The sequence below is a fragment of the Phocoena sinus genome, chromosome 12 (genome assembly GCF_008692025.1).
Source record: "Phocoena sinus isolate mPhoSin1 chromosome 12, mPhoSin1.pri, whole genome shotgun sequence".
NCBI classification, from domain to species: Eukaryota; Metazoa; Chordata; class Mammalia; order Artiodactyla; family Phocoenidae; genus Phocoena; species Phocoena sinus.
In genome coordinates this window covers 41,670,690-41,685,667 of record NC_045774.1, presented here as the reverse complement: position 1 = coordinate 41,685,667, position 14,978 = coordinate 41,670,690, and the positions used below count along the sequence as shown (strand labels likewise).

The 14,978-nt window shown below is 36.5% G+C and overlaps 1 protein-coding gene across 9 annotated transcripts in view; it reads right to left on the bottom strand.

Moving 5' to 3' along the window:
- Positions 1–14,978, bottom strand: part of MAN1A1 (mannosidase alpha class 1A member 1) — a 204,711-nt gene that overhangs the window by 49,851 nt on the left and 139,882 nt on the right. For all 9 annotated transcript variants that reach the window (XR_004352483.1, XR_004352485.1, XR_004352487.1 and 6 more), the window contains exons 8-9: positions 14,576–14,669; positions 5,846–5,961 (exon numbers count right to left, since the gene is read on the bottom strand). Coding sequence is in view for 3 of the 9 variants with exons in the window: in XM_032650906.1 (XP_032506797.1) it covers positions 5,846–5,961; positions 14,576–14,669 (210 nt within the window). In the remaining 6 variants the exon portion in view is untranslated. The remainder of the gene's footprint in view (positions 1–5,845; positions 5,962–14,575; positions 14,670–14,978) is intronic.

Here is a 14,978-nt window from a genome sequence, read left to right as displayed (position 1 = left end):
CCAAGAGATCTCTGGCACAACATCAAGCATACTAACATTTGCATTACAGGGTCCAAGGAGGAGAAGAGGGACAGGAAGGGACAGGGAACTTATCTGAAGAAACAATGGCTAAAAACTTACCTAACCTGGGAAAGGAAACAAACATCCAGGCCCAGGAAGCAAAGAAAGTCCCAAACAAGACACACCAAGGCACATCATAATTAAAATGGTAAAAATTAAAGATAAAGACTCTTAAAAGCAGCAAAAGAAGGGCAACTAGTTACCTACAAGAAAACTCTCATGAAACTATCAGATGTCTCCTCAGCAGAAACACTGCAGGCCAGAAAGGAGTGGCACAATATATCTAAAGTGATGAAAGGGAAAAGCCTATAACAAGGAATACTCTTCTTAGCAAAGTTATCATTCAGATTTGAAAGAGATAAAGAGTTTTACAAACAAGCAAAAGTTGAAAGAATTTAGCACCACTAAACTGGCTTTATAAGAAATGTTAAAGGGACTCCTCTAAGCAGAAAAGAAAAGGCCACAACTAGAAATATAAAAATTATGAGAGGAAAAACATCACTGGTAAAGACAAGCAGATAGTAAAGGTAGTCAATCAACCACATAAAGCTAGTAAGAAGGTTAAAAAACAAAAGTAGTAAAATCATATATATCCATAATAAGTAGTACGGATACACAAAACAAAAAGATGTAAAATGTGACATCAAAAACATTACATGTGGTGGGGGAAATAAAAATGTAGAGTGGTTAGAACGTATTCAAGCTTAAGAGATCATCAACTTAAAATAATCATATATACATATAAATGATGTTCAATATGAACCTCTTGGTAATTACAAACCAAAAACCTATAATAGACACACACACTCAAAAAAGAGGAAGGAACACAACATAAAGCTAAAGACTGTAATCAAATCACAAGGGAAGAGAGCAAAAGAATAAGAAAGAAACAAAAAAGAACTACGAAAACAATGAACAAAATGGCAAAAAGTACATACGTATAATAATTATTTCAAGTGTAAATGGACTAAATGCTCTTATCAAAAGACATAGAGTGGCTGAATGGATGAAAAATCAAGACCCATATATATGCTGCCTACAAGAGACTCATTTCAGATCTAAAGGCACACAGACTGATAGATAAAAAAGGTTATTCCATGCAAATGGAAATGGAAAGAAATCTGGAAGCAATACCATATCAGACAAAATAGAATTGGAACAAAGACTGTAAAAAGAAACAAAAAAGGACATTACATAATGATCAAGGGATCAATCCAAGATGAAGATATAATAATTGTAAATATATATGCTCCCAACATAAGACCACTTAAATACATAAGCAAATATTAACAGACATAAAGGGAGAAATTGACAGTAACACAATAATAGTAAGGGACTTAAACATCCCACTCACATCAATAGGCAGGTCATCCAGAAAGAAAATAAGGAAACACTGACCTTAAGTGACACATTAGACAAAGAGACTTAATAAATAGATAATTTAAGAAAACTGAGATTATATCAAGCAACTTTTCTCACCACAACGCTATGAGACTATAAATAAACTACAAGAAAAAATGTAAAAAAACATAAACATGTGGAGGCTAAACAATACACTAGCAACAACCAGTGGATCACTGAAGAAATCAAAGAAGAAGTAAAAAAATACCTGGAGACAAGTGAAAATGTAATCACACTGATCTAAAACCTATGGGACACAGAAAAAGCAGTTCTAAGAGGGAAGTTTATAGCAATACAAGCCTACATCAGGAGACAAGAAAAATCTCAAATAAACAACCTAAACTTACACCCAAAGGAAACAGAAAAAGAATAAACAAAACCCAAAGTTAGTAGAGCAGAAATAAGTAAAATAGAGACCAAAAAACCACAATAACAATAGAAAAGATCAAAGAAACTAAGATCTGGTTCTTTGAAAAGATAAACAAAATTGATAAACCTTTAGCCAGACTCATCAAGAAAAAAAGAGAGGGCCCAAATAAATGAATCAGAAATGAAAGAGGAGCAGTTAAAATGATACCATGGAAATAAAAAGGATGATAAGAGATTACTATGAACATTTATACGCCAATAAAATGGACAACCTAGAAGAAATGAAAAAATTCCTAGAAATATATAATCTCCTAAGATGGAATTGGAAATATAAATAGAAAATATTAATAGACCAATTACCAGTAAAAATAATTGAATCAGTAATATAAAAAAAAGTTCCAACAAACAAAAGTTTGGAATCAGTTGGCTTCATGGGTGAATTCTATCAAACATTTAGAGAAGAGTTAACACCTATTCTTCTCAAACTATTCCAAAAACTGAAGAAGAAGGAATGCTTCTGAAATTCTATACGGCCAGTTTTACCCTGATACCAAAACAAAACAAAACAAACAAAAAAAATACAGGCCAATATCAGTGATCAACATAGATGATAAAATCCTCAACAAAATATTAGCAAACCAAATTCAACAATAAATGAAATGGATCATACACCATGATCAAGTGGGATTTATCCCAGGGATGTGAGGATGGTGTAATATCTGCAAATCAATCAATGTGCTATACTACATTAACAAATTGGAGAATAAAACTCATATGATCATCTCAATAGATGTAGAAAAAGCTTTTGACAAAATTCAACATCCATTTATGATAAAAACTCTCAACAAAGTAGATACAGAGGGGATATACCTCAAGATAATTAAGCCCATATATGACAAATCTATAGCCAACAGTATAATAAATGATAAAAAGCTGAAAGCAAGAAGATCAGGAACAAGGCAAGGATGCCCATTCTTGTCACTTTTATTCAACATAGTTTTGGAAGGCCTAGCCATAGCAAATAGACAAGAAAAAGAATAAAAGAAGTCCAAATTGGAAAGGAAAAAGTAAAACTGTCACTTTTTGCAGATGACATACTATATATAGAAAAATCCTAAAGACACTAGCAAAGAAGCAGGACTGGGCTTCCCTGGTGGCGCAGTGGTTGAGAGTCCATCTGCCAATGCAGAGGACACAGGTTCGTGCCCCGGTCCGGGAGGATCCCACATGCCGCGGAGTGGCTGGGCCTGTGAGCCATGGCCACTGAGCCTGCAAGTCCGGAGTCTGTGGCCCGCAATGGGAGAGGCCACAACAGTGAGAGGCCCACGTACCACAAAAAAAAAAAAGCAGGACTAATAAATAAATTCAGTAAAATTGCAGGATACAAAATTAATATACAGGTATCTGTTGCATTTCTATACACTAATAACAGACTATAAGAAAGATAAATTAATAAAACAATCCCATTTATGACTGCATAAAAAGTGTAAAATACCTAGGAATATATCTAATCAAAGAGGTAAAAGACTTGTACTCTGAAAAGTATAAGACATCAATGAAAGAAACTGAAGACAACACAAACAAATGAGAAGATATACCATGGTCATGGATTGGAAGAATAAATATTGTTAAAATGACCATACTACCCAAGGCAATCAACAGATTCAATGCAATCCCTATCAAAATACCAAAGACATTTTTTATAGAACCAGAACAAATAATTCTAAAATTTGTATGGAACCACAGAAGATCCCAAATAATCAAACCAATCTTGAGAAAGAAGAACAAAGCTGGAGGTATTAGACTCTCTGCTTTCAAAGTATACTACAAAGCTACAGTAATAAAAACAGTACGGTACAGTCACAAAAACAGACACATAGATCAGTGGAACAGAATAGAGAGCCCAGAAATAAACCCATGCTTATATGGTCAATTAATCTATGATAAAGGATGAAAGAATATACAGTGAGAAAAAGATAGCCTCTTCAATAAATGGTGATGGGAAAACTGGACAGCTACATGCAAGAGAATCAAACTGGACTACTTTTTCACACCATATATAAAAATAAATTCAAAATTGATTAAAGATTTAAGTGTAGACCTGAAACTATAAAACTCCTAGAAGAAAACACTGGCAGTGCACTCTTTTGACATTGGTCTTAGCAATATATATATACATCTATATACACATATAGATATGTGTGTGTGTGTGTATATATATATATATATATATATATTTTTTTTTTTTGATCTGTCTCCTCAGGGACGGAAAATAAAATAAAAAATAAACAAGTGAGACTACAACAAACTAAAAAGCTTTTGCACAGTGAAGGAAACTAACCAAACAAAAAAAGTGAAAAGGCCACCTACTAAATGGGAGAAGATATTTGAAAATATATCTGATAAGAGATTAATATCCAAAATACACAAAGAACTCATACAACTCAACAAATAACCAGATTAAAATGGACAAAAGACCTGAATAGACATTTTTCCAAAGAAGATGGAAGGCAGAGAGAGGGCCAACAGACACATGAAAAGATGCTCAAGATCACAAATCATCAGGGAAATGCAAATGAAAATCACAGTGAGATAACATCTCACACCTGTCAGAATGGCTATCATCACAGACAACAAATAACATGTGTTGGTGAGGATATGAAGAAAAGGGAATCCTTGTGCACTATTTTGGGATTGTAAATTGGTGCAGCCACTATAAAACTGCCATACGATCCAGTGATTTCACTTTAGGGTATTTATCTGAAGAAAACAAAAACACTAATATGGAAAGATATATGCACCTGCATGTTCACTGCTGCATTTTTTCCCATAGCCAAGAAATGGAAGCAACCTAAGTGTTCAAATGGGTGGTTGCCAGAGGGGAGGGGGATGAGGGAGCAGGAGAAATAAGTGAAGAGGATTAAGAGGTACAAATCTCCAATTATAAAATAAGCCACAGAGATGCAATATACAGCTTAAGGAATATGGTCAATAATATTGTAATAACTTTGTATGGGGACAGATGGTTACTAGACTGATTGTGGTGATAATTTCATAACATATACAAATGTCAAATCACTATATAGTACACCTGAAACTAACATAATATCATACATCAACTACACTTCACTTAAAAAATAACTATTTAAACTAACACAACATTGTTAATCAATATAAAATAAAAATTAAAAAAAACTATTTAAGGAAACAAACACCACATAAAGTATCTACCTAACACACTACTTAGTACACAGAAGGTAATTCAAATATTTATTCACTCTCATTCCTCCTCCATCACAAAGGACCTTTGAAAACTATTAATAATCTTCGATTAAATATTAGTTTGGTTAGTTCAGATTTTTTTTTTTTTTTTTTGCAGTACGCGGGCCTCTCACTGTTGTGGCCTCTCCCCATTGCGGAGCACAGGCTCCGGACACGCAGGCTCAGCGGCCATGGCTCACGGGCCCAGCCGCTCCGCGGCATGTGGGATCTTCCCGGACCGGGGCACGAACTCGTGTACCCTGCATCAGCAGGCGGACTCTCAACCACTGCGTCACCAGGGAAGCCCGCAGATTTTTATTTGAAAGTACTATTTATCTCTGGAGGTAAGTTTACTTCAAAGGGAGGTAACCATTAGGATTGTCTGTAATCTCGGGCAATTTTAACTTCCTCAATTTTTAGAATATATAATAAATTCAGGATTTTTTCCTCTCCATAATTTTAACTGTGACTCTAATAGGGAACTCATACTTGTTGAAGAAAAATACCCTTTTTAAGATGTGTGAATCTTAACTGAGGTTTGAACCATGGAAAAAACTTTTAACTACCCTATTAGAACTAAACATTATCAAGTATGATTATTATTGTTATAATTATATTAGCACATATTGAACTCTATCTAACTGGAAACATTTTTTAACCCACTCAGGTAGTATTCCATTTTTTCATTAAAGCTTGATTAATATGCAAGTTATAAGTTAGTTGAGTGGCAACGATGATTTAAATTTGGGTTTACCTTAATAGCATCGAAATACATCTTCTTAGCTTGTAGATCTGTCTTGTCAGACATTAACCATGCCTTTAGCAAATATTCATAAAAGCTGTCTCCAAGTCCTCCAACTGACACGTGATCTGCAAAGAGAGGGAAATGAATTTTAGACTGATTCAGACTTTAATTCAGATAATGCAGTAAAATCATATTAGTAACTAGGATGCAAAACCGTTAAGTCAACTGCAACTCAATGTTACATTTAAATTCCAACAAATCTCGTTTTTGAAAGATATTCTGAAATGAGCTGATGTGCTGTTAACTAATGTGATATACTTTAAATAATTACCAATACAGTTTTGTAAACATGCAGATAAAAAATATATAATCAACCCTAATTCTAAAACTCTGTTTCTTTAGTAAAAATACCAAATTAAAATGTTTCACCATATTCAAATATATTTTTAATTGCTTTATCTCTCAATAATAAACTATGTCAAAGCTGTATCATCAAATCTTAAAAAAAACAAAAAAAAAACTGGCTTGCAGTATAACCAGAAGCTCCTCAGCTTCTTGTATTATAATTTTTATTATTTGATAGGTTTTGTAGTGTTATTAATCTGAAGGGTCAAAATCCTTTGAGAGAGGTAAGAAAGAAGACAGGGCAGGAGAAGTTTTTCTTTTTAATACAGTCACCCCTCCATATCTGTAGGTTCCCCATCAGTAGATTCAATCAACTGTGGATTGAAAATATGATAAAAAAATTCTAGGAAGTTCCAAAAAGCAAAACTTCAACTTGCCACGCACAGCCAAATACTATTTACATGGCATTTACATTGTATTTACATAGCATTTACATTGTATTAGGTATTATAAATAATCTAGAGATGATTTAAAGTATCTGGAGGATATGCATAGGTTATATGCAAATACTGTGCCATTTTACATAAGGGACTTGAGCATCCATGAATTTTGGTATCCCTGGGGTCCTGAAACCAATCCCCTGCAGATAGGGAGGAATCAATGTACTCCATTCCTACAGTCCCCCTCCACTGTCATTTATTATGCCAGATCCACTACATATTTATATTATTGCTATACAAACAGTCTTTGACTTATAGGTAGGTAATCCTCATTAAAAGTGAGAAAACTGAGGCTTAGAGGGGCTAAATGAAATTATAACATTGGTAGGTGCCAGCTAACTCTTCAGCCCACACAGGGTCTCAAACTTGGAATCACTTGCTCTCTAACATATAACACTAAATGTACATATTCTTTGGCCTACTGTTTGAATTAATACTGTTACTTTTCAAGCACATTTACCTACAAAAACGAAGACATACTCTCTTTGAAATATCATTCCTAGAATTCATAGAGAATTTGCGCATTAATAAGATAGTCTTATTTGGGAAATTTGCATTTGAAGTTTCATAACTCGAAACTAACTTTATGTATCTATTAAAAAAATAAAACCTTTTTTAGTTGATTTAGTTACACAAAAGTAAATTGGTTTTTATACTACTATCAAGACAATTTTCTCCTGAGTCCCACCCAACAACTCCACTTGGACATGGGGACCTAAAATTGAACACAGGTTAAAAGTGAATGTATTATCTTTTCCTCCTCAACCTTATCTTAGCCTTGGTCCCTATCTCACTAAGTGGTGCCACCATCCTGCCAAGACTGCACAAGTCAGACATCAAATAGTCATTCTTTACCTCTTCTCTCCTTCACTCCCATATTCAATGAGATACCGAACTCTACTAATTTTACCTCCAATGTATCTCTTAAGTCCATCTACTCCTTCCTGTCCTCACTAATATGATTCTGGCCCAAGCTACCACTATGCCCTGCCTGAGTCTGCAATGGCAAATTATCTGGTCTCCTGCACTGTGACAGCATCTTGCTATTTAAATTTATTAAAATTAAAAAAAAAAAATCAGTTCCTCAGCCATACTAGTGCTCATACATGTGGCCTGTGGCTACTGCACTGAAGAGGGAAGATACAGAACATTTCCATCATCACACAAAGTTCTGATGGCAGTGTCACTCCAATCTATTTCCCACATTAATGAATGCCAGAGCAACCCTTTTAACATGTGAATCAGATCAGCCCTTACTTGAAGCCTTCAATGATGAAGACTCAAATCCTGGGTCTCTGGAGACCTGGGAGGCCCTGTATGACCTCAATCTTCTCTATATTATCAGTCCTGCTCTATCTGCTCTCTGCCCTCTTGCTATATGGTCCCTCTTTTGGTTTCTCAAAACCATCAGGCTGCTTCCCACCTCAGGGATTCTAAAGGCATTGTTCTCTCTGTCTGAAGTGAGCTCCCTGATTCCTTTTTCCTTCATTTAGTAATCCTTACTCATATTTCATATCTGATGCCCACTAAGTTCTCTCATTATACACTTTCTGATAGCACACGTGTACCACACCTGCACGTTCATAAGATGGTGAAATTTTTTTTGTCTCCTTCATAAGATTATATGATCCAGGAGGGCAGGGACCAGACCTATTATGTTTCCCAGTCCACATCAGCTCCTAAAAAGCATCTTGCACATAGTAGGTACTCAGAAAAAAATTGATGAACAAAGCAAAATTCTTTTAAGTCAGTCTTATTAAGGACTACACCTATTAAGCCCAGAAGGGCTATATTTTTAAGTAAATATGGATTTTCTTTTGCAGAAAGTCCAGAATTAGTTTTAATTTTAATGTAAAGTTAGTCTTTTTATAATTGTAAGGCTGATCCTTAAAATAGCAGTTTGAAGTGACCTTTACAATTTCCTAAATAAATCGCCACAGAAACCTCTGACATTTACAAATTAAATAGACTAAGTACTATCTCATCGATAATAAGCCCTGTTGTTATAAACATGATTGCAGGAGACAAATGCAAGTGATGTGTGGTAAAGCAAATCACTGTCCAGTTACTGTCAAAATAACGGGGACTAAATGAAGTAACAGGAAATGATGGCCATGATCCAGACATGTCCTTCAGAGTTAAAGCAATGAGAGCTGAAAACTAACAGCCAGAAGCAGTTTCATTTTCTTCTCCCTTGGGTATGATTTCTACAATGAAGGAAGAAGCAAGCTTGGCATTTGGTGATTTTTTTTAAAAAGGAAAAGGGTTTACATATTTGTTTTAATTAATGTTGCTAAGTGCTAGTGATTTTCTATTTTCCTACCTATAAATTTTTATATTTGGAAAGAATCAAATAAAGGAACATAAAGGAACATAGAGGAGAAACAAGAAAAGGTCTTTTTGATAATTTAGCATATCACTCACTAAGCTTCCCCCATGTCTGGATGACTATTTGTGTTAGCTGTGTAAATATCTTAGTGGCTGTAAGAGAGAACATGCCTGATTTTATCAGCAGGAAAGGACTGTCTACTTCTAGAAAGAACATGTATGGTATTCTTATTCCCAAATATTCTAAACATAATGTGTATAATAGCTACTCAAATATTATGTTCTTTTATAAAAGGGGTAATGTATTCTTTTCTATAAAAGGGGTAATGTATTCTTTTCAATAGGATTGGGTCACATAAAAGGATTCCTAATACTTAAAAAGAGGGAAAAAAAATCAAAAGAATCAAGACAAAAAGGATTAAATACTCAGTATCTTCACTTCTTAATTTTATAGACTTCATCTGAACTTCTCTCAAAGCAATCCCCCAATGATACTAGTAACACCATATTTTATAGATACACACACACACACACACACACATACATATAATGTTGTTATGTTAACTGAAGAAGGGTGATAATTGTTCTGTTTATAAGACATGGAGCCCCATACTTGGCCTCAACAGTCAAGAGAGATTATCATTGACCAGGACCAGATGCTGCCTCTTAGCCACAACTGAGGAGCAGGAGACAAATTGTTCAGAGAGGAAAAACAGAACCATTGTTAAAAGCAGAGGCAGAGGGCTTCCCTGGTGGAGCAGTGCTTGAGAGTCCATCTGCCGATGCAGGGGACACGGGTTCGTGCCCCAGTCCAGGAAGATCCCACATGCCGCGGAGCGGCTGGGCCCGTGAGCCATGGCCGCTGAGCCTGCGCGTCCGGAGCCTGTGCTCCGCAATGGGAGAGGCCCGCAACAGTGAGAGGCCTGCGTACCGAAAAAAAAAAAAAAAAAAAAGCAGAGGCAGATTGGATATGGACTGTATGAGTATTCACAAAACTCAAGTAAGCTCCTACTAGCTGTAAGATACTATGTGTTGAGTTAACAAATATGATGAAGTCACTGTCCTCAAAAGTTCTGGATCCATAGGAAGATGGGTATGTATATGAATCATTAGGAAAAGACTGTGATAGGAAAGTACCCAAAGGGTTGAGACAGAGGAGGAAGAAGGGGGCGGACAGAGGAGGAAGAAGGGGGCGGACAGAGGAGGAAGAAGGGGGCGGGCAGAGGAGAAGCGGGTGCTAACAATTTCCAAGCAGTGTCTTGAAGAAAGCCACCTAGAAGAAATGGAGATTGGGCTGGTTATTGGTGGAGCCAGAAGTGCAGTAAAAGGGCTGAGGAAACAGCACAAGCCAAGACCTGGATGTGGCCAAGCAGATCTTGATTAAAGAATAAAAAAAAGTGTGTCTTCCTTGTGGCTGGAACACAGGATGGGGGTGTGGGAAGAGAGACAGGGGACTCATGAACCCTATTTGTTTTTCCATCAGGAATTGGCCCATAAACAATCCAATTACAAAGGGCCCTTTGTACCACGAAGCATGGCCAAATACGTAGTGTATCGGTGACCCAGAAGGTGAAGCTGGGATGTTCCAGAACAACTGACTTTTTGTCCCTCTTCAGTGACCTCTAAATCCTATATCACAGGAAGAGAAAAGTAAATCATAGAGACTTTTCTTCAACTTTTGAAATCTTTCGTGAGAAGGAGAACTTTAAAAACGCTTGTCCTTTCAGAGAATCTTATCTAGTTATTTTGAACTCAGAAAGCTACTCAGGTTCTCTTTTATCCCAAATACTAGAGTGGCCCTCACACTTTTTAGCCTCAGCACCCTTTAACACTCTCAAAAACGAATAAGCACCCTAAAGAACTTGTTTATGTAATATCTATCAATATTTACCATATTGGAAATGAAAACAGAATTTAAAATATTTTATTAATTTATTTAAAGTAATAATATACCCATTATATTAATATATAGATTTTTCATAAGAATATGTTGCATTTCACAAAACAAAAATAATTAGTGGGAAGACTGATACCACTTTACGTTTTTGCAAATCTCTTCAATGTCTGCTGTACTAGAAGACAACTGGATTTTCATATCTGCTCTACATTCAATCTGCTGCTGTATGTTGTTCTGGCTGAAATATATGAAGAAAATTCAGCCTCACACATTTGTACAGTTGGAAAGCAAAGAGTATTTTGATAGTCTTTTCAGATAATTGTGGGTAATTTTTCTTTGGTACTACAACAAAACTTGACAGGTGGTCAAGGTTTTTTAACAGTTGCAATGTGGAGTTAGAAACCACATCAATTAATTTTTGTACTATTACATTAAAATCCATTGGGCCATCTTGCACTTTGAATGCACTTTTTCTCACACATGATTTTATAGCAGCATGCATTGGTCATTTGGAAAATATTGGTTCACTGAATTATGCACATCTTCCAGATGTTGATACATTTGATTATACAACATTGAAAAACCATATTTGTTAATCATCACCAATCTCAGCAGAAGAGTCTTTTAGTGTTGGTGAAAGACATTAAGGTTACGGTGGCAATGTGCAAGCTTTTCAAAATTCTAATTTTCATTTAGAAGCTCAAGTTTTACCTTTGGCACAGATACTGTTAGTTTTGCTTGAAGCAACGTGCTCACTTTTGCGACCACGTCTATCAATTACCCAAGTCTGAATAACCAGTTTGTCTTCAGTAGTTCTTTCAAGTAAAAATGGTGACTTGTGAAACAACATGCGGCTAGTTCAGCTTGCAACTCAATCACACGAGTGCTTTTCTAGGAGGCAACCACTATTTTTCATCATGCAGCAGAAACACCTTAAGCGTCCTTTCCATTTAATCATACAGAATATTACAATGATGTGCACTCAATGATTGAGATTTACTAGAATCAGTCAATTTTTTGCTTCATTAAGAGCATTCATGAGTGAAACTGGCATCTTTTTATTTGTTATCTGCAGTGAAGGATATGATCACAGGTATATCTCATTTTATTGCCCTTTGCTTTATTGCCCTTTGCAGAGCAGACACTTTGTTTTATAAAAATTGAAAGTTTGTGACAACCCCGCATTGAGCAAGTCTATCAGCATCATTTTCCCAACACCATTTTGTTCACTTTGTGTCTCTGTTTGAAAATTTTCACAATATTTCTTTTTCATTACTATTATATTTTTATGGTCTATGTGATCAGTGATCTTTGACATTACTATGACTTACTGAAGATGGATAGCATTTTTTAGCAATAAAGTATTTTTACATTAAAGTATATACAGTGTTTTTAGACATAATACTACTGTATACTTAATGGACTACAGTATAGTGTAAACATAACTTTTTTTTTTTTTGCGGTATGCGGGCCTCTCACTGTTGTGGCCTCTCCCGTTGCAGAGCACAGGCTCTGGACACGGCAGGCTCAGCGGCCATGGCTCACGGGCCCAGCCGCTCCGCGGCATGTGGGATCTTCCCGGACCGGGGCACGAACCGGTGTCCCCTGCATCGGCAGGCAGACTCTCAGCCACTGCGCCACTGGGGAAGCCCCCTAAACATAACGTTTATATGCACTGGGAAATAAAAAAGAATGTGTGACTAGCTTTATTGTGATATTTGATTTATTGCAGTGGCCTGGAACTGAACCCACAATGTTTCTGAGGTATGCCTGGTGTTAGTACTATCTGGTGTCTCTGCCATGGCTATCACTATGGCTTCAGCAGTTTTACCCACCATTGCTTTTGCAATGTAACTGCAACTGTCAGCACAGTAAAAAAGGCAGAAAGTCTTAGTGTTATTATAAAAATATAATAAGCTTTGATTGTGTAGATGCCCTGAGAGATTTCAGGGATATCTAGTGATCTGCAGATCACACGTAGGTTAAGTGGCAACCTTGGCTATGGTGTTGTGGTCTCAATGCTAGGGCCTTCCATAGACATTATTAACACAGACATAGATTTTAGCACATTTTTTCTACTACATTATTCTTTAAGAAAAATACTTGTAAAGTAGCAGTGAGGCATAATCATCTAGGAATATCATATTTAAATATAAAGAAAAAAACTCAAATTAGAGTAAAATTTCAAGACGTCGTCAACATCTGCGGCACAGCTAGACATCTCACTTAGGATTTTTCATTTGCTCTCAGGTGCTGCTTAATCTACCACTGTTTTTCCAAATCAGCTTGAGAACATTTCTTTCAGCTACTCTGAATCTTTATATGCCTGGTTAAAGTCCCTAAGGATCTGAAGTGAGGGCTTCTAGCACAATACTTTCTTCTATGGTGAAGTTGGCTCTCCTGGCAGGAAGCCTTTATCTGCTGGCTTAAAATTGACTAAAGCACCCTGTTTGCTCTTACAATTTCTCAACCCTTAAAGACTCAGTCTCCTCTCCCATCCTGTAGCCAAACAGAAAGAGAAAATGTTATGAAATAGAATACTCTAGCTAATCTGGGTAAACCCTGCTAGTCATTAGCACAAAGGAACAATTTTCTTATCTATATAACCAGTTTATTATAGGCTAGCATCCCCACAGTACCCTGACCAGATATTCCCTTTCTGATTAACAGCTTTAAATGTGCTCACAGATCATCATGCTCACAGTTATGCATGAAAAATGAACAATCTAGTTCCCCTGGTAACATTTACAGTCTGTCTTATGACAGAAGCCTATTTATTAAAGGAACCATGCTCCCTTTCCCCTTTTCTAAAGATTCTCCAAGAAGATTTGTGCTTTTCTTGGTGTTCCTTCTCTCCGTTACTAGAACAGTGCTGGGTATCATAAAGAGCTAAAACAATGCTTAACTTTTTTTTATTATTCATTACTGAAGTATAGTTGCTTTACAATGTTGTTCGTTTCTGTTGTACAGCAAAGTGAATCAGCTATACATATATATGTATCCCCTCTCTTTTTCATTTAATTTTAATTTAATTTAATTTAATTAATTATATATATATTTTTGGCCGAGTCGCATCTTAGTTGCGGCACATGGGATCTTTGTTGAGGCATCAGGATTTTTCCTTGCGGCACGCGGGCTTCTCTCCAGTTGTGGTGTGCAGGCTTCTTTCTAGTTGTGGCATGCAGGTTTTCTCTCTCTAGTTGTGGCACAGGGGCTCCAGAGTGCGTGGGCTCTGCAGTTTGCAGCACTTGGGCTCTCTAGTCGAGGCGCACAAGCTCAGTAGTTGCGGTGCGTGGGCTTAGTTGCCCCGTGCCATGTGGGATCTTAGTTCCCCTACCAGAGATCAAAGCTGGGTCCCCTGCACTGGAAGGCGGATTCTTTACCACTGAACTACCAGGGAAGTCCCTATATCCCCTCTCTTTTGGATTTGCTTCTCATTTAGGTCATCACAGAGCACTGAGTAGAGTTCCCTGTGCTATACAGTAGGTTCTCATTAGTTATCTATTTTATACATAGTAGTGTATATCTGTCAATCCCAATCTCCCAGTTCATCACACCACCATCCACCCCCCACCCCTGGTATCCATACTTCCATCCTCTACGCCTGTGTCTCTGCTTCGCTTTGCAAATAAGTTCATCTGTATCAACAATGCTTAACTTTTGACTTACATTGAGCCCATTGTCCACTATTGGGATTCAGATAGTTAGGATAAAGGCCTTGTGGTTTTTCCAGGTTGTTCAGTATTGTTCGAATATTCATTACCTACATTAGAAAATGGAATGTTACTATGAAAATATGAAAAACAAGTTTGGTGCCATTCTTCTCTGTTTCTTGATTACATTTTTCCATGTTAGAAAAAAAACCCATTGATTTAAATGATGCAGAATTAGAGCAAAGAGAGTTGCCACCAGCTTACAAAAATAATAACTGTAAGTGAATACAGTCTACCATATGCCAGACACCATAGAAGAAACTAGGATGTATCAGTGGATAAACAAAGTCATTACCATTTTGGAATTTGCATCCAGTGGAGTGAGACAGCTAACAAACAAATAAATATATCAGGTGGTA